Source organism: Grus americana, chromosome 10 (genome assembly GCF_028858705.1).
Source record: "Grus americana isolate bGruAme1 chromosome 10, bGruAme1.mat, whole genome shotgun sequence".
NCBI classification, from domain to species: domain Eukaryota; kingdom Metazoa; phylum Chordata; class Aves; order Gruiformes; family Gruidae; genus Grus; species Grus americana.
Window position 1 is genome coordinate 12447866 of NC_072861.1, and position 24263 is coordinate 12472128.

Sequence of the window (24263 nt, forward strand, 5' to 3'; positions counted from 1 at the left end):
AATTTCATCCTATCTTTGCAGCCAGGCAATCACTTGAAAGGTATTCACAAGACAGGGCAGGAAATTTGTGGCAGGATTTGGGAATGACTCAAGCTATCCCAGGTTCTTGGGTCCAGTCCCTCAACTATTACCAAGTGCAGGCTCTGAAGGTGGTGGTTGTTTGGGGTTTTTGTTCTTTGTTTGGGGTTTTTTGTTTGTTTACATGATTCAGCAATTGAAAAATACCACAGGAAAGTTTACACAGTGCAGCCTATGCAAGCCTACAGTTCTCAGGTTTTCAAGTACTAATACTTAGCAAGGTACATGTTCAGTCTTTCCTATTCACCATGTTCTTGTACTTCATCCACAGAAGGAAACACTTGCATTGTTGTTCTACTCTAAAGTTGGGTTACTTTCTGCCAAAACCATTGGCAGTCAATATGAAAACTATGCTGTGTACAAACTCTTCTGAAATTGCTTTCCCTAACCTGCAATTAAATCATAAAGTTTTGCTTAAAATAGGGATTTTTCTTTTGAAAGAGTAAGTAATAATTCTTCCAAAATGACTAAAAAAAATTGAGTGCTTCCTTAAAGGCACCTGATGCAAGAAAGGGAGGTGTATGCACACCTTACTCTCACAGTCACACATCTTTATGATATTGAAAGTTGTTGGCACTCCAAAATCACTAACCACTTACAAAACTTGTCTGCTCAAATGAATTTCATTTTTGTCTGTTGACTGAAAGGAGAATCAGCTGTAGGAGTCTAAAAACTACCTGGACTTCACAGTAAAGAAGGTAAATCAAAACTGTGCGATTGATACCTTTTAGTACTACGTTTCTTATGTATACAAAAGTACCTTAAAGCAAAGGAGACATCTATGCCTGATTATTATATTATATAGAGAAAAATTACTATCAAATCACAGTTAAAAATTAGCAAGATTCCATAATCAAGCACTGCAAATTTCCACACTACTATCTAGCACCTGCCGTACTTCCAAAATAGGACGACCAATAAGGAAAGGTAAAATGTTTGTCCTTCTTCAACATCTGCAACTGTAAGGGTGAATTTAGAGCACAGTCCTGCAATCTTCACTCAACGGTGTCAAACTCACACTAATGTTAAATACAGTTTACCTGAGTAGATGGGAATGTATTGAACCTTCCAGTCATATAGGGTTTTTGGTTAAAAGATCCTCACAGAGACATGTGCCTCAAGCATTTCTAAAGCAACATACTGGTTAAAAAATATTTTTAACGTGTAATTTGTTTCAGATGTACCTTTAAGCCTGTAAAATGTTACGTGAATAGAAAGCTAGAGAAAGCTGCAGGGCCAGTATTTAAGATTCTCTGGTTTAGAAGGAGAAAGGACCGTTATCTGTATTTGTTGTGAAGAATGCTATTTGCATATTCAAGGCAAAAGAGACTGGAACATTTGTTACAAACTTCTAAACAACATTGGCTCCAAAAAGATGACTACCCCCCTCCTTTACTTTCAGAAGAAACTTCTAAAAGTTCTTACCGTCACATTTTTGTGTCACTTCATTAAACTTGTGTCCAGCTGGGCATTTGCACTCAAAAGATCCAACAGTATTAATGCAATTTCCCCCTTGACAGATCCCAGGGATGGCTTGGCATTCATCCACATCTATCATGTAAAAAAGGAAAAACCACCCACTTTTAATTCATTTCCCAAGAACAGCCATAATAATTTGTCTACAGAGAAATTAAAGTAAATATGCTTAAATCCATTCTTCACCCATCATAATATTATGATACTTGCTTGCAAAGACAGACACTAATTTTGTAATTACTTTATGCAAAGTATGATTAAGTACAGTACTCTAAATATTTTCTGCAAGAAATCACATGGTTATTATTGTTACAGACATTAAACATCTAACTGCTATTGCTTTGTTTTTCCAAAACATCTGGGGAATGGTGTGCAGAGAACACAGCCTGCCAAAACCCAGGTTCCTTTAAAGCATCGGAAGCTGGGCACCCAAAATCACTTGCCCCTTTGAAAATCTTGGCAACTCCATACAGCGCATAGCCCACCAGCGCAGAGATGCAGGAGCTGAGGAGGAGCAGTGTGCAATGTGCATGGAGGGGGCCTCGTGGAGAAGCATGGGGAACTGCATAGTCATTATTGATGGAGATTATTAACTCATCACACCAGTAAGATCAGCACCAATGACCTTAAGCTTTAGTTAGGATTTGACTCAGGGAGTTTCATAGCCATAATTAATGTCTCAGGAGGAATTATTAATGACCTGCTTAGACATTCATAAATTTGGAAGGCTTTTCCCCCTTTATTTCTCTCTGCTTTTAATTTTTTCACTCAAGAAAATGAAACAACAAAGATGATATCACAGGCTAGGTAGGAAGCTCAAGACAAACATTTTCAAGAGGCCCCAGTTTTTGGCCTCACAGCTGTTTTAGCACAACAACATGTGTGTCGTCACTTAGCTGCAGAAGTGTTGCTACGGCTTAGTAACAGCTAGAGAAGAGAGACTAAAGGAGGAGGAGTGGTATTGCAACAGGAGACCGTGGAGGTCTGGCTCACAGTCCCCAGGAGCTGCCCTGTGTCTGCTGCTCCCTGTCCTTCAGGAGCAAACAAACAGAGCACTCGCTACTCTCCAACCCAAACTACCTGCGCTTCCCCCATTTCCCCAAAGACTACCAGCTACTGCCAGTAAAACCCCATTTCTTGAATTCTTGGGCTTTACACTAGGATCGGTTTCAACGTGGGGACACAAGCTGAAGAAGATGATGCCTTCGAATCTCCCTTTATAAATCCCAGAGAGCCAGCTGTAATGTGTCTTGTAGTCTGAAAAGCAAAGTATTATGTCTGTACAAAAGGCCAAGAGGCAATTTCCCTGGGAGCCACAAGTAGGAAGCTTCAGGAATGCCGAGGGGCATATCTGTACCGCATTGCAGAGCATTATGTAAAGATCCCAAGGCTGACTGAACTGGGTCGGGGGGTGCAGTAGCAGAGCCAGACCAGTGCTGTGCCTGAGTTAACCACTGTGCTGAGAGGCACAGAGGACTAGCACAGCCTCAGCATCTTCGACACAGCCACATTGCTGCCGGGACTCAAGCTACAGCAGTATGTTGTGCTTTAATAACAGTCATCAGCCAGACTTCATGGCACTGTACTGACTTTAAAAAAAGAAATTAAAAAAATAGAAGCCATGCTCCTGAGTCACAATGTCTGTTTCAAAATCCCACCTTTTGGCTTTCATTTTCCTCCTTTGTATCTTTAAAAATCTCAGCTGTGATATTAATTTAACTTTCAGCCAGACAAAGTCAAACTGTGGGCAGCAATATTCTATTTATTTTTTAAAATAAACTTGCCCTCCCCTCCTCTTTATTTTTTCTGACTTCTCCACACAATAACAACGGTTCCTTTTTCTCTTCAGAGAACCTGGATTTTATTTAACCTGCTTTCCTTTATTTAGATTGAATATGGATGTGAAATCCCTGAAATGTCTTCAGTCTGAATGGATGTTATCTGATTTCAAAAGGACTGGATTTAGTACAATTGCATGAAAAATAAAGCTAATATGTGGTTCCATAGCAGATCTGTTGAAATTATGAACACATTACAAGAGAAGGGAAAACTGGAAAGTACAAGTCAAACATACAGGGCCAAAACTGTGTTGGCACCACATACAGATTAGCATAAATGTAGCTGCATGCTAAGAAATGTGCAGCAAGCAGAAGTAGCCTTATTCCAAACTGCGCAAACGCATTAGAGAGGTCACTGCAGCTTTTCCGTGACACAAATGAGAGGGATATAATTAGGTGTGGCATGAGTTCAGGGGCGTGGGCCACATATTTATGCACGTAAGATTTCAGTAGTGTCCAGAACCTCGATTCACAGATTTCTGCGCAATTTAGTTCTGACCTTTACAGTGACAGGGGAACAGAATGGCTGAGGTCAAAATGTGTGCACATTATGTGGCATACACAAACATGCCCATCTCGAAGTTCATCATGACTGTCTGCAGGCACCAGCCAGAACTTGGCCTATGACAGAGGATATCTACATTTTTAATGCAATGGAATGCCTTGAAGTCCTTCATAGGAATTTTATGATTAAATAAAATTACTCATAGATTTATAATCTTTATCTCCCCTATTTTCAAAAATATTGTAACTTATTAGAAAATGTTAGATGGATTGAAATAAACTAGCCCCAAAGATATGGTCCTGGGAATGTATAATCCACATCAGTTTAATACATAACTGCCCCTGTTAACTTTCTCCTGTTTCCTGCCAGACATCCAGACAATAAAAGAATTTATACAGCTGGAAGTATTAGAATAAAAGCCAAAAGCAGTGTAAGGACTTTCTATGGTAAGGCATGCTCTGAAAGAAGTAAGCAACATCTGGGTGGATTTTACGATTTGAAACAAATGCAAATACGTTTCCAAAATTGTATAAAATATATAATAGGGCATTTCAAATGGCACGACATGCACTTTTCTCCAGGTCGAAGCAGCGTAGCTCAAGAGATAAGACACCCAAGATGAATCCAAAATCAACACATTTTACCTAAAAAAACCCACACCAGATAAATGGAACAGTATTGCCACAGATTGATTTTTTGAATGTTTTGAGTGCTTGTTGAAACAGAATAAACTCCTCCACGGAATGATCAAGTGGTACACTCACAAAAACACCATTACAGAACCAAGGGAAAGGCCTGCTGGCAATGAGAAATTCATTAAGATGCTGGCTGCTCTCACATGACCTAAGTTACTAATGTACTCACTTGAACATCAGGCACTCACTGAATCATGAAGTAATGCATCTGACAATGTTTTTCCATTCTTCACACATATAGCTGAGAATGGCTTAGGACAGGTTACTCACAGCAGTGTAACTCAATTAAGATTAATCCAGTAACAATTTCAGCGGCTTTTGGGGAAGCTTTGCCACTAACTTACCTTGACAGGCCCCAGTTCGAATGTTTGGAATGAAGCCTCGGCGGCAGGGATGCGGCTGGGCAGGACACATTTCACAGGGGTGGCCCCATGCTCTCCCAACTGTGGCACAGCAAAGGGTTTTTGTGCAGACTATTCCACTGAGCTGTCCCTGGCACATCTGGTTGGTTATCAAAGTGAAGCAAGGGCCAGTCCTGTAATCTGCACCAAAGACAAGAAACCTAATCAGCATTGCAATAAAAATACACAACAAAACTCATAATAAAGAAAAACAACAGCACATTTAGGCAAGTTGTCTGCACATAAATTGCCCACCAGCCCAACAATTTTACTTAGCAGTGTTCTGCAGAGGATTTTTCTCAAGTTTTCTTCTCATTGAAATCCACTGAAAATAAGCAGCTCTATAAACACATTGTGACTATTTTACCAGGAGTATTATACACTTAAGATTCTGCAGGTCCCCTTTGCTGCTTGGTTTAATCTCTAGTAATACGCTTTCAGGGGCCTTTTCATCAGCTTGTTTTAAATATTCAGTGAATTAATTAAAGTAATACTGATAAAAGACTTAGGAAGTGTTTATTTCCACAAATGCTGTCCTCAAATGAGTCTCAAGGGAAGAGAATACAGACTGCAGAAGTTTTTTGAGGACAGTTTTCACTGTTATTCAGGCATACGCTGTACCAGATACGTGGGTAAGCTTTGCCTACAGCTGAATGGAGGGCATGTGGAATGCATCTGCTTTGATTTGTTTATGGTAGGACAGGCCACTTAGCCAACAGGCAGAATTAAGCTAAGATGTTAATAAAATACTAGTAGCCTTTATTTTGTTCCATTCTCCAAGGGCAACAACCAAACAGTGGTACTGCCAACTCTTGCTGTCTCCTGGACATCCGGGGTGCGCACTCCAATTAATTCTTCACAAGCGACCCTAACATGTTTTTCTGTTCTGGTGCACCAGGACAGAGGCCAGCATCCTGTAAGCACAGCCACCAAATTAGGAACCTGATGTTCGTCTGTACTGAAATAGTTACCAGCTGCCTCAGACAAGGTCACTAAGTAATCCGCACTGCCTTATAGCAATGACATTATAAATTCTTCCAATTTTCCTGCCACTTCCAAACTTTGTTAACAATACGATGTTTCCATTGATAAAAAGTGTTAAATAGGGCAGAAGTAAGAATGGATGCCTTTCCCATCTACCCCATCTCTCCATACCAGGTGCACCTTGAAACCTATCATTTAACTAATCTTCATTCCAATCCAGGGATGCTGTGTCCATACGCTATAATTCCGCTGATTAATCAAGCCACTCTTTGATATAATAAATAAAATGGCTTATGGAAGTCCTGTAAGCTATACAATAGTGCTATATTGTTCCTATTATCTTCATCAACTAAACATGTTCTTCTCAGAAAGGATATCAAATTCATTTGAAAGACCTATTTCTGATAAACTTGTACTAAATGACACTAAATACCATTTACTCTTCATTAACTATGTATCACATCCTATAATTGCTAATCCATCTTTTGCATATTTAACAGACCTATAATTACCCAGATCACCTCTTTTCCCTTTAAAATATTAGTACAATAATTTTCTTCCAGCCTCTGGAAATTTGTCCTGTATTTCCAGATTTATGCAGAATTAACCTGCATGAGATAAGAACGCTTTAGCTAGCTCTTTTCAATCTCCCTGGTGCTGGCTAGCTGGACTAGCTGTACAAAAATATGTAAATGCAAATACTGCTCTTTAATGTTATCTTTAAATGCTATCAGATTGAAAATATAAATTTTGTCCTATTCCCTCCAAACAGTACTGAACACTTCACCCTCCTCTTCCCTAGCAATTTTGTCAGCCTCATTATGAAATGCATCAGAATCTCTGATAACATTTCTCTTACCCTTCGTTACTTAATTCCTTTTCATCGCCTTAACTTTTCTTGGCTTGGTATTCCTCATTGTGTCCCTTCATTTCCCATAGTATTTTTTTATACTACAGCTTCTATCAAGTTCTTTTCCCATTATTAAGCATTTTTGTAGCTGCTTTCATTTTCCTAGTTAGACAGGCTTCTTTTGCATTTGTCAAAACTTACACTGCCTCCTTTCTCATTTCTCATTGTGGAAATGCAGCTTTGGAAGCATGTAGTACAAAACCAAATATTACTAGCTTTACTTTATTTGTGTTTATTTGTGTGTTGAAGGAATAAGTCATGATCAATTATATCTATCAATTAAAAAACTTTAGTTCCAAGATCGATTCTTCATCCTTGAACAAAATGAGGTCTACCTACTTTAATGTATGCAAAGCTCCCAATATTAAAACTCCTATTATTAAAACAATATATGACAATTTCTTTAGAAACGCCACAGTTTTGCGTTGGCAACAGGAAATCTCCAGTGTACCTCCTCAGAATGAAATCCTTCATTGTAGATTGTCCTTATGCCATTTATATACAGACGGTTTAAAAAGGAGTCATTTTGTTCTCTGTCGCAGCGGGAAGCACACATCAGACAGTAGTGAATAACCCATCTTGTATTTTATGGTAGAATATGAATGGATCAGCATTTACAATTGTTTGCTTTCAAGTTATAAATGACTTAGCAGTGGCTAAAATGACTTACTTAGAAATATGGTGGACCCAATGAAGTTAACTTTTTAATAATGAAAATCTTTCCACAATGTTTCAGTAACAAGAAGTAGGTCAAATATGCACTCAAAACCAAGCAAATCCAGCTCCTATTTGTTATTATCCAAGTTGATAGCACTTTAGTATGCAGAATTATAGACTTTATTTTCACCTAATCTTTTGCCTTGATAAATTTTATTCTTAATACTCCATTTTCTGCTGAGTACAGCTTTCCTGCTATTTTCTTAAAGACAATCTTTCACCTTTTCACAAGTAAGATTTTCTTTTGCATTCTTAATGGAAAATTGTAAAGGTCAGAAAATGCATAAGGAAAAGATCATTTGGATGTATGCGCTGACCTATGGCCACAGAAAAATCCACACTTCAAATCCATTTTTTTTTATACAAGGCTTAATAAAAAGAGCTCTAAAATTAACGCATTCTTAATAGTGAGTTTAAGATTTTTTGACACATTGCAAGATGAAGGCCTATGAGAAGGAAATGGGATTCCACTAACACAATGTCAAAACGAAAAGAGAATGGTATCACATGTAAAGAGACTTCCTTGAGTTACACAATTTTTTCCTTGAAGGTGTTTGGTTTTATGTATTATGCTCATTTCAGAAGATGCAGTAAATGCTACGATCTGTGCTACAAGGCACTGACTTGGGATATGACCTTAAAACACATATCGTTACTTTGCAATAAAGCTTCCTTATATGTTCCTGTCATTTGGGATTATTCAAACTACTTCAGTGAGTAAAGCTCAAATAGAAGGTTCCAAGTGATCAATGAGGAGTTGAAAAGAGACAAAGGGGAAAAATATAGCCAGAAAAGCTATCATACTGTTTGTTTGTTTGTTTTTCCACAGGTAATTTCATTTTAACTGAAAAACGTTGAGACTTGAAATTATTTTAGTAAAATGATTCTTTTAAGATGTGCAACTGAAAATTCAAGTGTTTTAAGTCACTTCTAATGCAAATTTCAGCAAGTGCAAGCAGCCTTCAGAAAGGCATTAGTCATGGTTATCTAACAACTTTATCTGCTTCTTCGCATACTTCTTAGCTATTTTAGTAAGGAATAGTTCAACAGGGAGCCTCAGACAACTGAGAAGACGGCAGAAACTGTAAAACCACATTAAGTTCATATACCGTCAAAAAGAGCAAGAGGGCAATAGAATGAGGCTGGTTTACACCATGCAAGAATCCAGCTTATTAAGTCCACAGGAAAGAATCAAGCTGCATTTTGATCTAGAGCTTGTTCCTGTTTCAGCCACAATCATCAAGTAATTTTAGTTATCTTCTCAAAAGATCCTTTATGTTCCTAAAAGCACCGGAGAGGCTGCTGAAATATGTAGTGCTGGCAGGCTTTGATCAAAACCAAGCACAGCAATAAGTAATGATAATTGTTCCAAGTAATGCTGGACAGCACCAAGGAGACTCCGAGCACCAGGATAATGCAAGACTCTCAACATCAGATACACATCTTAAGCCCTCGGTTCACGTTAACCTCTGTTTGTTTCCAAGCACAATATAGTTTTTAATGTAAAAATACAGTTTAAAAAATTTTAAACTAATGGAACCCAGATTAAACAATTATGCTACTGCAAGGATGCTGGATGAAGTTCTGGTAACTCTTTCCTCCAAGAGTCATTCCTTATAAATGTCCTAGAAAGAGCTCTCAACGTTTCAAATTAACAGCCTGATTTTGCAAACTGTTAGCCACCTGCTAGGGAGGTTGACAGACTCCTCCACTCCTGTTAAAATAAATGGAAACTGAACGGGTGCGAAGGTCAAAGGATGGGACTCTAGCAAGCCAGCAGTTATCTTATCACAATCGAGATCTCTTCATTGAAAACAGGAAAATGACTGCTGTTTTTCCAGTTCTCAGCATGCACAGCTCAGTGCCTTGTGCTGCACACTGGCTGAGTAGCAAACCCAGACCGTTGGGTTAGCACTTCACATGGGTAAATTCTGCATGAACCTCCAAATCCAGCCAAGACTGCTGTGTAACTGAAACCACCCTCAGCAACGCAAACTGGCAGCTTTCCCTTTTCTTTAGTACAGAGGGAAAGGGAAAGAAAGGAATATTCCATTATCATACAAATAATGAAAGAAAGGTCAGAAAGGGCTCTAAGGCAAGTGAAGTACCTTAAAGCTGATCTTTATTACAACTTACTTTCCTGCCTAGCAGCATTTCTGTTTCTGCTGTTTGGTGGATTGTTGGTTGGGTTTTTTTAACCAGCTGGGAATAAAAGAGGAACATTGGAAGTGAGACTGCACAAGGCAGAAACATAGTCTCGTCTCTACAAAGCCTGCTCAGGGCAGCTCACGTGTGACCCACTGCACTTGATAGCCTGTGCCACAGCTTGGCTAGCCATCAGAAAAGAGAATCGCAACCGGTTGTACCTGAGAATGGTCTTTTGGAAACTGAGCTCACACAGCCAAACAATAACACTAGCTAAAAGGTTGGCGGCCTGAGTTTCAAGTAGCAGAATCTTTTAACACAGCACGCAACTTCAGGCAAATTTCAACTATTTTTTTCTCAAGAATCCAAAATATATATTTCTAATAAAAAAAAATAGCAATTCTGTTTTTCAATAGCATTCTTAAAGTACAAACAGGGATTTTAAATGGTGGGAGAACTAGTAAGTATGCAGTTACAAGCAGAAAAAAATACTGGGCAATTAAAATGTAGCAGTCTGCAGTCAGGTGCAGGAACATTATGAGAAATCAAGCTTCCGTCTTTCCCTGGCCTGGAATGGCAGGTGCTGAGAATGCTATATATAAGAAAAGAAATCACATCTGTGTTATAGAGGGGGAAAATTTGCCTTAAACACAACTTTTAGATTAGAAAAAGTAGGATTAGGATTAGAAAAACAGATAATGGGATTTCCAAAGGAGTTTCCAAAAATGTCCAGTGGCTAGACACTTATATATTGGAAAAATTAATGGGGGAGAAGGGAACTCTGAATGTATCAACTCAAATGTCACCAATAAGAATGATATGAGAATGACATCAAGCAAATTATGTTTTTGGAACAGGGATAAAGACAGTGTTTTAAAAAATTCGCTTTCATTGAGCCATGAATGAACAATCTTAAATTAATCCTAAATATACACACATATAATCATATTTACCTAAGCTGATTCAGGTGTGCCTGCACAAACAAAACTCCCATCACTTTTCCTGAGTTTAAAAACCAGGAATGGAAGAAATGTATATCAGATATTCTTATCTAAAATCTGAAATAAATGGTGACGCAATGGCAGCACGGATATTATAAGAAATGCCAACTCTTAAAATTTTAGTTCTTTGAGAAAGCCATGTTTCTTGACAGGATTGGAAACCATATGATACCTCTCACTATACAACCAACTATATTGTTAATGGAAAAACACAGCTTCCCTCACTGTGTATTTCACTGTACTTCAACCATTTTACTCTCTTCAGAGAAGGTAGCAATACATTTAAAGATGATGGAGAAAAACACCATGTGCCTCATTTCAGGACACAGGATCTGCTGTGCCTGAAATGAGAATTTTTGCAGTAAAATTCCAAGAATTACAGAGGGTCTCAGAACTGACACAAGAGTACAGCATGACCAAGCTGACTGCATCAGTAAGCACCACCATAGCACAAAGAGTTACAGAACTCAGAGCTTTAGCATTTCAAGCTCAATTTCCAAATGTCCTTCGAAGTGATTCTAGATATTTTCAGACATACTAAAATCTCCTGATAAGGACAGAGAGAACAAACAGAGTGCTTTGTTCATTTACCCCTCCCAAAAGGTTAATGCAAACCTGCGTATGTTACTATACCAGAGAAACAGGGAAGGGCAACGTGCTCCTAACTCCATTTTCACTTGCGAAACATCCCTTTCAGTTGCTTGTAGGCTATCATGAAATCATGTTTTGCATACAGGACTTTGTGGCTTTTAAGTGCTGGTCAGAAAAGCAAATCACTCTGCTCAGGAACCCATGGGATAACTATTATTTACCTCCATCTTTCCTAAGAGGGGACATGTTACACATCTCACTTCACGGACTGAATCAAGAACAGACACACAACACAACATTCCCATGTTAGCTCAATGCACTGACTTCCAACGATTTAGAAAGTCAGACACAATAATTCTCTGTCCACAGGTGACACTGAAATGCCAGTTGATAAATGCATCCAATCACAACACTCTTTTTTCCACACGGGCCATTTCCTTAAATAATTACTCACTGTTAAGCACTCCCTGTCCTCTCCTCCCCCCAGCCAGACACCATTACTCACCCCAGTCAGATCCCAATGTGTCATCATTGGAAAGTACATGGCAAAGATATCAGAGGGTGTTCAGAAGGAAAGAAAACAAAACTTTGTAAATATTTTAAAACTTATTTCCTACAATGTCTAACACTTCTCACCAATGAGGTTTGGTAGGTTTAGCTGCGGTATGTGAAGAAATTATCAGCGTGCCACTTCTGTCTGCTCCCTTCCAGTGCCAGAGATGGCTTCAGGTATGAACACGACCCTTTCCCAGCTGCTTCAGCACACAGCGCAGCACAGAGCTCAAATTGCTGAGATTTAACACTGGCTAGTGCTAAGATGTCACTGGAACTGGGGACTGAGAGTGCAACCGTTCAGGCACTGCTTCTGGCAGGGGTAGAAATCTGGCAGCAGAAATGTCTCAAAATACCACAGCTGTGCTGCGGACAGATCACAGCTCCAAGTTGCCTCTCGTTATTTTAACAAGAGTAAGAAACATCTATGGAAGCATATCTAACACTTGCAATAAATAACTTCCACTGGTACCATAACTCTTTATTCTGTATTTGTCAGCCACAAAAGTTAGTTACTGTCTCATATATTCCAGCCCCAGGAATATTATCCTCTAATTCATGATTCTGATGACCCCATTTCTGCATGTCTTCCTCACCTTTGCTTGTTGCAAATTGTTCTCATATATTGACTTGCTGGCACACTTCAGCCTAAATTTATTTTCCATTCCGTAAGCTGCTTCACAAATCCATTTCTGCACAGATGATTTGTTTAACATGTCTACCTAGCAAATATTATCTAGTCTTCCTAGGATACTGGTTAAAGAACAGGACTTTTAAATAACAGCTTACTAACCATGTGAGACTAACACGATAGGTTGCATTTGATGTACAGAACAATTCAGGCTGACCATTTTCAAAAGTATTTTGGCAATCCATTTTCAAGAACAAATATACAACTATTTTCATGCCAATTTTGTTCTTGCAACTGACCCAGTTCTTGAAGTCTGTAACTGAAAAGTAATAACATTACAGTAATAAAATAAAAAAAATAATGTTCAGAAATTATTATAGAATTGGAGTGATTTGTTGCACACATTTTAATCCAACACGCAGACTAAGCATTTCACCAAAATCAAGGCTTTAGCTCTGTTGTTCCCAATTATGTGCGGCAGCAGTCCAAATACAGAAAATTGTTACCACATTTTATTCTTTTCCATGATGAAGAAAACAGTAAGCAATGCAGCTAAATGCAGAATAACTTCTCATTTCTGAATAATCAGTTACCTGACTAACCCACCCTACTTTGCTGTATAAGCTACAAAGGAACATTTCTTTGCAGATTTTAATTTTTCCAATTTCTTTCACAGGCTAGCAACAATGAAACAAAATTTTGAATTGATTTCCATCTCTCTCTTTGAGAAAAAAGTAACTAACTTTGGTGACATATTTATTGTCAAGACCAGATGATTATTGAGGAGAATGGATTCAATTGAAGAACTCTGGAAGCTTCACTTAAAAAGAACAAGTTGGCTGAAGTTTATTACTACTTTTTAAAAAGAGTTCTTAAAAAGTGCCACGTTATAGAAACTCTCTTAACATACCACAAAGCATTAACTATTAAATGGCAAGGTAAAGACAAAGCTAGTAGACGAGCTCTGTATATTTCTTCTTCTTGGCTCCCCAAAACATTGATTATAAAACAACTGAGACTATCCAAAAGTAATGCAAACTGTCTAAGAAAAATAGATCCTAATGACTTACAGTATATTAAATAGACCAACATCCAAAGAAAGGGAAAATGCTTTCAGACAATGTAACACACAGGATTTAAAGAGATAGGGCTCACATTTAAGAAGGAGAAGGAGTGGTACAATACATTAGAAATAACCTTCTTTTTTTTCTAAAATATAATGTTCCTCTGCAGTGTCATGAAACACAATACAACTGCAGAGCACTTGAATGAAACTCCGTCCAGAACTGAAAATGGGTTATAAATAAAAAGGGGAGGTGAGAGGGAGGAAGGGAGCCAATTTCACTGCTCAAGCTAAGTGAAATACAATGAGTAAACATACAGCAGGAATGGTGAGAAGTCGACTCACTTTCAGTGTGGATCACTTAAAGGGAAGGCAGTAAATGTATTGATGTTTTGGGTGGTGGTAAATTTATATTATCATAATGACACATGGACAACTAACTTTTGTAGTACTAACAGAATGCAGAACTTCCAAAGTCCTGGCAGCTCTTTAACAAGGTAATTAGAGCAATCAAGAATTTCTTCTCACTCCTTTATAAAGGCTGCCAGGAATCATCTGGCTTGTCCTAAGCAAGCTCCCTCTTTGCTATAACCCAAAAGGACCAGCACTCCTGAGAAATTATGGTGGTGGAAAACTTCTACTGAATGAAAGCAAGGGGCACGCAGATTGTATTCCTGTCAAGACTCTTCACACAACAGACAGTTCCCTGACCAAATTTCTTCAGCCAGGCACTTGCCCAGGTTTTTGTATTCTCAATGCTTCTCATATACATGTGTTTTTAGTGATACGATTTTAGTGATGACAGATTTGATATGTTGTAAATACTGATTTTTTTTTTTTTTTACTAGCCTGAAGCCTTTGGAATAACTAATACTGTTCTTTTTGAGTAAGGTTGTAACACAGTTTTATGGTGTAAATAGCCAGCTAAAAAGACAAAAAAAAAAAATCTTTAAACCAGTGACAATATACAGTATTTTGATTTTCACAGAAATATTTTAACAGTTATTGAATTTTGTGACTGTACAATAACCCCCGAAAATCTTAGAAAGTGTTGCAAATTTAAGTCAATAATGTACAAAAATTGCTTCAGACACTAATATCTCACCTCTAACTCTATAGTGAAACACATCAACTACTTAATCGAAATACCATGCAACCCTCTGTGTTACGGGATCGGATTCCTTCCTCAATGAAACCATGGCATCACTCTGTGTGTACACCAGTGTAATCATGACCAGAATCTGGCTCATTTTGCATAGCCACATATATGGGATTTGCATTAAGACTGTGGTCCAAAAACAAACGCGGTAATAACATGCACTGCTTTCAATAAATCCGATGGTATCTCTGTTGAATTGTTACAGAACATATGCCATAATTTTGGAATTATCTCATGTATTCAATACCTATTTTGAGAAGTCAGAAATATCTCTTTCCATGAAGGCAAATGATCTGACCTTGACTCACAAGTATTTTCAACTAAGCAAGTATAATTTCATTAAATATATATATTGTGCCCACCAATGTAACATACATGAGATGCTAACACTCATGTGTTTCATTACTCTTAATTTTTTGTACAATTCTGGAGATATTACTATGGACTCTACCTCTCAGTTATTATTCTCCTGGTCTTCTTTGGATTATATAAGTTTTCAGTGAGTCAAGGGTTCTCCCTTCTTTAATACTTTCCTGTAATATTTACTAAAGCATTAAATTGCTCTGTTCCTAACTGTGAATGATTTTCAGAAAATCTAAGATACTCACAGAGCTTCTAGACTTCTGTATTTATTGGAAAGAGCCAATGAACATCAGATATATTAGTATTTAGTTTAAAAAAGTAAACTCATATGAGTTCTTTAAGGTCTACTGTCATTCCTGTCTTCACTGATCACTTGGTTGAAGGAGTCTTCTCTCTGCTTAGCACTAATGGGTGGAGGTCCCCCAAAGTCAATGAATGACTGGCCTCAAGTGACTGAGAACTTCCTGTATCCATCACATCTTTAAGGATTATAGAAACTATTTAAGACAATTCTCAATTAAATACTCTGTTAAAACCACATCAAAAGCCTGATTCTCCCAAGCAGTGAGAGAGTACAGAACTGATTATAATTGAGTATCTTAAAACAGGAAAAAAAAAATAATACGTGAAGCCACAGACAATCATCGAACTTAGGGTCAAGTTATCTTCTTACTTGCACGCTGCAGGAAGGAAGAGCAAAAGGTCTTTATTGATCTCCTGTTAGCAATGTAACAAAGAGCACATTTTATTTTATTTTTTAACTTAAGATAATGGTTGAGAACAATTGCAAGTCTTTCTAAAAGTCTTCGAATTACCATGAATACTCTAGGCAAACATGGGAAACTTTTTGTGCTTTTCCTCAAAACGCGAGCAACTCCACATTTCTTAACTTTTTAACAGCATCCATGCTGATCCTATTGGCCTTTTCTTATTTGTCACACTTGCTGTGTATACGTTATTTTAGTGTAACAGGTATTGCAGATCTATTTTTACCTCAGAAACTGGCAATGTCTTCTACTTGTTGACGTGAATGTCAGGTCCTAAGATTTCTTTTGCCTCCACACATGGGGCGAATCCTTAAAACTTGGGAAACAGTCACCACCAGCCTGACTGCTTTGAATATGAACATTCAAGGTCTGAGACTGAAATCCTAACATTTCTTTTTCCTCCCTATTAGATAAGACTTGTTGGTTTTGTAGGTGCCCAGACATGGACATTCATCATGAAGTCCAGGTCCCAGTTACAAATAAAGGGTTCAATTCATTGACTTTGATTAGAGAATGACAATTCAGTGGGGGAATCCCATTGTCTGTGCATGCACACACCCCCACACAGAAAACAGCCAGCATTGGGGGTGGGGGGAAGAGAGAGATCCACCCAGCTTCAGAGGCCTCTTTCCAAATGCTGGGCCATACTGGCTCAATCAAAAGTGACACAGTCCAATTGTATTTTACTAATTATGTGCTCATGGGGAATAGCATCACAATCTTGGAAACCATAGTTTGTACTGAACGGACCATTACACTGATCGCCGTACAGTTTTGGATGATTTCTCACCACTTATTTTAAAGATTCTGGGTTGAAAAACAAGGTTTCTCTCACCTCCATGCTGCGTAAATCCCAGTGGTTCTTCAAAGCTGATTTTTTTAATTTTTTTGCCATGACAATCACTGAAATATATCTGTGTATATACCCAGAACATCTGGAATCAATGGTTTCAATTAATGGAGTACATAAAAGTGGTACTCTAGAACATACGTTAGTGAGAACCAGTTAAGTAACTTTTATTTGGGAGATATGGGAGAAAAGAATTGGGCGATCTGCAAATGAGCCAGGTATCTGCAAACAGCTAACTAGGGCACTGAGGGGAACAAACAGCTCTGGCCTGTTCTTTGTATACTTCAACACAGTAATGCTGATTTCATACAAAAATGGGAGATCCCAGCTGAAGGAAAATGATGGATATATATGCATACATATCCACACATAGTTGCATTTTTTTCCCCTCTTCCATTTGGGGTAGAAAAGATTAAAGCAGAAGTTTTGTTATACTGTGGCTATACAGAAATTCTCCAAAAGATACATAAATACTTAATGTAACAGGAATCACTCAGATGTAGGTCAGCAAACTGCAAGCCTCACTAACTCCCAACACAGGAGTACTTAACCTTTGAGTAACACGGGTGTGTTAGCCTGTCACGGGACCCAAGCCTCCCTTTCTCAGTTTGCACTGCATGGTGTAACACGCTATGTAGCCTGGCGTAGCTACGCATCCTGCTAATGCATCATGATATGAGTAGTACCAGAACCTAAAACGTATGAAAATTAGAGAGCCACAGAACACAGCAGTCCTTTAAATACATTTTCCATTCTTAAAAATCATTCAAATGCCTTGTAATTAAGTATAGTATTTACAGATTTAACTAAGCTATTTATAGATAAAATAATAATTTATGTAAAATTTACAAAGCCCTTACAGGCTTTGCTTCTGTTTACAGATAAAAGTATCTGCAGAAACTGCTGTTGATCCAGATGCCTGTCTAATACATAATACTTCACAGCCTTACAAAATGCTGTGTATAAAAGAATGGAAACTGCTTTTTGGCCTACTTTCTACACTGACATACTGAAGAGGAGGGATAGTCTTGTGGTTGAGACACTTGGCTGGGACTGAGATGACCTGGGTTCAGTTTCAGACTCAGCTACAGACTCCCTGTACGCCCTTACACAAGTGACTTAATCTCCCTGTATATTAGCTCCCCACATGTAACGTGGGGCTGCCAATACTTCTGGATGCTGTTGGGGTTTTTTCCTCTTCAGACTACACAGCCTTTGGGACACAGACTTGTGTGTTTTGTGAATGATAAAGGGAGCCTCAAACTGAGTTCAGGCCTCTTGGCATTACTGTAATAAAACAAGAAAAAACCTTTCATGTAATGTTTTTTGTGTTAAGACCCTTCAAGTTTGGGTTGTTTTTTTTTAATGTTCAATTGTCAGTTTCTAGTAAAACACCAGAGGAATTAGCTGCTGAGATTTTCTGTGCTGGGCGAGTGCAACAGCAGCAGAACACATTCCACAGGGGAACTCATGCACAATCAATTAGGTCGTCTAATTAATTTTCCAATTCAATAGATGCTATGAACTATTTTTTATGCAGAAATATATCTATACTGGATACATGTGTAAAAGCAATCCAAAAACTTCTAAAATCTTAGAGAAGAAGGACAGATCACAAAATCAGAGAGTAGTTTGGGTTTGAAGGCACCTTTAAAGGTCATCTAGTCCAACCCCCCTGCAATGAGCAGGGACATCTTCAACTAGATCAGGTCTAGCTGAAGTTGAAGCCTGTCCCCATCTTTCTTATAGGCCCCCCTTAAGCCTTCTCTTCTCCAGGCTGGACAACCCCTGCTTTCCTCACAGGGGAGGTGTTCCATGATCATCATCGTGGCCTCCTCTGGACTTGCTCCAACAGGTCCATGTCTTTCTTGTACTAGGGACCCCAGAGCTGGACACAGTACTCCAGGTGGGGTCTCACCAGAGCTGAGTAGAGGGGGAGAATCACCTGCCTCAACCTGCTGGTCACACTTCCTTTGATGCAGCCCAGGATATGGTCGGCTCTCTGGGCTGCAAGTACACATTGCCAGCTCATGTCCAGGTTTTCATCCACCAGTACCCCAAGTCCTTCTCTGCAGGGCTGCTCTCAAATCTCTTCATCCTCCAGCTTGTATTGATTGCCCTGATGCAGGTGCAGGACCTTGCACTTGGCCTTGTTGAACCTCATGAGGTTCACATGGGCCCACCTTTCAAGCCTGTCCAGGTCCCTCTGGATGGCATCCCATCCCTCAGGCATGTCAACTGCACCACTAGCTTGCATGCTGCCTGTAGGTAGGGGAAAGCCAGAGCAGAAAGCCTTCAGGGAACAAGCATGAAGGAAACAAGGATACAAAGAAGAAAAACAGCAGAAGAGCAGAGGGAAGAAAAACAGGAAGGCAGCAAAGACGGGATGGACCAAAGCAAATCTAACAAATGAGTGGGAGGCACAGAGACGTGGACAGATAAACAGTGGGAGCCAGCAGACACCATGTGTGAGAAGCGGAGAAAAAGAAGGGGAAGGGAAGGAAAAGGCCGTGCAGCCCAAGAGCTTCGCCAGCCAACCAGTAGAGGGAGGTTTGCCAGGACAGGCCGGCCAGCTAACTAGTTAAAAAGGAGGTCCAAAGCGCCAAATAATAGAGAGCAGCAAGCCAGACAAAGCCATCCAGGAGAGGAATCCACATATCAAGTAGAGTAGGAACAGTCCCAGCTCCACCCAGGAGCTGGGTTACCTGCAGCAAGCACCATGCTTTGCAGAGTGGGAAAGGGCATTAGCAGTGCTCACCTTCATGCTCTGAGAAGCAAAAAAATGCTCAAGAATGTCACAACGTGATGAGCATCTCACTGACACAGTAGACCACAGTATCACACCTGGCTATGCACTCTGAAATATTATCCACTATCTAGCACTGGGTGACCAAATATGAATAAACGATGATTACACAAATTGCAGATATTAACCATTGATTTTCCCAAAAGGCGTTTTCCTCCCATCTGTAGAGTTGATTTACGTATTCTATTTCTAGTTTGATATTTTCAAGCTGATATGGTACAAATGATGTACCCTGATATTATTTGTATAGTTCAATGTCATAATCCTAAATCAGGAAAAACAAACAGCAGGCCAGTGATAAATAAGAATATGAGATTAGAAAAGGGGTTACAAACCACATGAAGAATGGCCTAATCCACCTCTGACAACATACTGCTTGTCTGTTAAATTAGGCAACTCCTATCTATCCATCTTAAAGAAATAAAATTAAGTGTAATGGATTTCTAATACATAGCAAATACTTGTGCTGTCTTCTGAAATATTTTTTACACTGAAAGAACAACTGAACAATTGATTGGAGCAGAATAAACCATGGTAAGGCCTAAGTGTGTTCCCACCTTTAAATTTAACATTCATCATTCAAAAAAAGAAAATAAATTAGGAGTAGAAGATACAGATTTAAATTATATCTGAGAAGAACAAGCTCCATTGTACGGTCACCAGACTGTTAAGTGCATCCTGTTCACATCTCCCCAACATGTTTTCCTGCTGTAACTCGGCATCATACAAAGCAGGTACTGAGGTTAAGAGGTGGTCCTGTCAAGAAATCAGGACTCACAGAAAGAACAGAAGCGAGGTAATCTATATGGGACCAATGTCTCGATGCTCACCTTACCCTTCTGGATGTAGGATCTAATCCACACCACTGAAACCCTTGAGTATCTTTTTCCTTTAAACTTCACTGGGCTTTGAATGAAGTATTAAGCCATTAGGAAGCTAGTAGTCCAATTCAACTCCCCTAACCCCTAGCAGATTCACAGCTGAGACAGAAGATGCTTTAGGTATTAAAAGTTGACTTCTGCTTGGGACTGAGTGCAAGAGAATGGTACATGACAAGGCAGCACCGTGGAGTTCCCGCAGCTGGTAAGAGGAGAGGGAGGAATGGAAGCAGGAGGGAGCTCCCATCTCCTGCTGGGGAGCAGCAAAGAGTTAAAAGGGGTAAGCATATAGAGTACAGCATAATGCAGTTTAAAGTTCCTCTGTGGGAGCTCTGGCATCTGTCTAAGCTGCAAGGTTTAGCAATTACAGTGCCAATTTAAACTTGTACTTAAAAATATAGGAAATATTTTCTTTTAATTTTTAATAGAATGGGTACATTTAGGAATCTAGGTGGTCACCAATACACATGTGCATCACTCCCAGCAATGTTAATGGAACAACAGACTGTTCTGAGTGGTGTCTAAAGTTTCAGCTGCTTGTAAACCAGCACTGTGGGAAAACTTTTAGTCGACTTTAAAAAAATTCTCATAAACCAGTAGAAAGCTCATAATTTAAGACATTTCAGTGGAAGAGAAAACTTCCTCCTGATTATCAGAGGTATTTTGCACTCTATCCAAAAGGTAAGAAAGATTTCTCCCAGAAATAATATCTTTTATCCCCATCATTCTTAGCAGAAAAGTGCCTGAACATCTATTTTAATTAAGCTTCAGGTTTCAGCTACACTTGTGATAAGTAACATTCGCATTAGAAAAATGTTAAAGTATCAAATAGTTTAGTCTTATAAAATAAAATAAGCTTGCAGTGGTTAAACTGACCTTACATACAATCTTTTTATTAGTGTGTGAATATATTATAAGCCTAAATAAAGATAATGTAATTTAGCCCACACATTTGAAATAAGATAACCACTAGTTTGGAACTCTTGTCTGGCAGCATGCTGATCTCTTTCTTTCCTCCATTTCATTTAATTAGGAACTTGAAATTGGATAAGCAACTTTTAAACAGCTTAAAAGCCCTATTCACAAAAGTGATCTTGATTATTTTTCACATGAGCATCAGGCTGCCCCTCTGCAGGGCTGCAAGCCTGCTGCCTGTCATCTCATTCTGCTTTGAAGGCAGTGTAGAGAGTCACTGGCATCCTGGGTACTCCATCTGCACCTCTGCATCCATATCGCACCACTGCAAACCACACACAATACTGACTACTTAAAAAAACCCCACAAACCCAATCAAACCAAAACAACAACAACAAAAAAATCAACCAAAATAACAGCACAAAGTCATCATCTCATGGAAAAAGGAAGGCCCAAAACTCTTCCACATCAGCTCAAATTTGAGCATAACTTAAATCCAACTAAAATGAAAGCAAAGATCTCCTTTGGATTTAAAAGGACTGCTTACTTACACTTCATCAGAGGCTACTGGAGGACACATATACAAACTTCTCTGTGTTAATCAATGTACGTTAACACATCTGCATTCAAGAAACATTTTAGAAATGAGATTATCACATGAAAGACTACGCATGCAGCACATAAGCCCAAAAGAAAAAGCACACTATGCTATAAAACTGAAAGAGGTTGTATGTATTTTGTTTGCTATTTACTCTACTAGAATATTTTTTATGCATCATCTTGAAATCCCAAATTGCTGTTAAATAAATAGCATTCCATATAATGGTATTTTCCATACCCTACACCCACAGATAACAGTTTTCTTTGCTAAAACACATTCAGCTTTGTGGCTTATGCCTTTTAGCCCTTCTTTGTTTTATCCAGAATTACTGACTGATAGTATTGTGTGGTAACATAGCACAGAGCTACTTGCTTTCTCAATAACCTTGCACACTTTCTTGAAACCTGGCTGACAAGATATGATCACGTCAACTCCGACTCCTAATTCAAAGCCCACTCAAGCCTTTGGGCGTCCCTTTCTTTGATGTGAGTAGGTTTTGGATCACTTCCATAGTTACTGAGAAGTTTCATCCAAGCTTCACTTCTCTGAACAATGTAAGACTTCTACCACTGAGATTAAAATACTGCCCAAATGTTTGAATATACAACCAATGTACACGCATGTGTGTATGTGAAATGCATGTATAATCTACCCTCTGAACATAGCAAAACAAAGAGTTGTAGAATAAATGTAAACCATTCCCTGCAGGGTTTTGGCAGCAGTTTACAATAAGTGGCAAATCATTACTGCTTTTGATGTTTATTGTAATGTTAGCCATCTTGAACTCTTTTGGTATTTCCTTGGATGCAGTGGGCAGTTGCCTAGAAATTTCATTTGTGGTATTTAATGCAGAGTCACTACATAACATTTTATAAGATTACCCAAGTATTTATGAACAAGGAATAGAAGCTGCATGTCCACATGCACAAAACCCATCTAATTTGTTTCAATGATTTCAGACACTACAAAACACAATTCTCATATCAAGAATTCCTTCAGCAGACAAACATGAAGAACAGTGTCAGTCTCTTAGTAGCAGGAGATGTCAATAAGAGCTCCTGTAGTTGCACTCCAGACAACTACAACTAAAGTGTCAAAATTATCTCAAGTCTTCTAAGTCTCTCCTCCACTATATGGAATTCAAAGGGAACATTACCATTTATTTCAAAAAGGACCAGGATAAGGCTCATGGTATGTTTTGGGGATAGTCAAATCATTGCAACAGAAGCAAGACTTTGCATCAGAGTAACAAAGAGAAATTCCTCCCAGCTTGAGACTGAAGTGGACATCAACAACATAGGCTGAAGGAAGTTGTTATTTCTATTCAAAATTCTAAACAGCTGTTTTCAAGGCAGATTAAAAGATTTTTTCAATGTTTGGATTCAACTCAAGAGCTTTATCTAATGCATACTTTGTATTTGAGTATTTGTTGAATTAGAAATTTAATAGAGCAGCTGAGTATTTTAAAATCTTTTGGAAGATGTGAAAAAGGGATGTGAACTCTAGCACACCCTGTAAAACATAAATTTCTTACCAAAAGAATATGTTATTCATGTGCTCTGTACATTAGGTCAATTATTACTCACTTTCTTTGGAGAATAACCAAGTGCCTCCACCCTTTACAACAGAGCACTGTAATCAACTATAGTAAGAATAGCAGAATTATTCTAATACACATTGGTGGCTCAGGCCCTAGCTCAAGAAGGCTTGAACAGTAAGAGACTAGGATGGACTTGCCATCATCTTTAATTTTCTTTTTTTTTAAGAGGGGAAGAAATTAGTATTTCCTTGTACACCTTTGTAAATAATTTCAATTTCACATAAATGGGGAAAAAATTATAAAAAGGAACACTTTAAATTTGGCCTCCAATTTAAACACTTGTTATTTCATGACAAATTCCATAAACATTCTGATACCAATACTTCTTCCACTGCACATCTTTCATTTCTGCTAACCCAATTTAACCTCTCATCTTCCTTGCAGTCAGCAGCTGTACAAAGCATTTTTTTTGTACTGACATCAGCAAGTGCTAGTGCTAGATTTAAAATGCTTTCTAAAAACATGACTTTTTGTATTGAATTTGGAACCAAGTTTGATACAACTTGTACTGTTAGTTTAATATAGTATCACCTTTCATGAAGCCATATCTTGTTGGGTTCCTGCTGGGACCTGAGAGCTGAAACAGCACAAGGTTAAATGCATGGCACTTCATTTTGCCCAGCCTGGCTCAGGCCAAGAGAAGCATTTCAAATTATTTAGATAACCACACAGATTAAATACCCAGCAAGATAGCTTGCTAAGTCATTCATCATTTGCCATTCCTGGCCTGTGCTTGT

At 38.6% G+C, this 24263-nt stretch overlaps 1 protein-coding gene across 2 annotated transcripts in view; it reads right to left on the reverse strand.

Moving 5' to 3' along the window:
* The window catches only part of FBN1 (fibrillin 1), a 153151-nt gene that overhangs the window by 93107 nt on the left and 35781 nt on the right, over positions 1-24263 (reverse strand). For both annotated transcript variants that reach the window (XM_054836941.1, XM_054836940.1), the window contains exons 7-8: positions 4937-5134; positions 1504-1629 (exon numbers count right to left, since the gene is read on the reverse strand). In XM_054836941.1, the coding sequence (XP_054692916.1) occupies positions 1504-1629; positions 4937-5134 (324 nt within the window). The remainder of the gene's footprint in view (positions 1-1503; positions 1630-4936; positions 5135-24263) is intronic.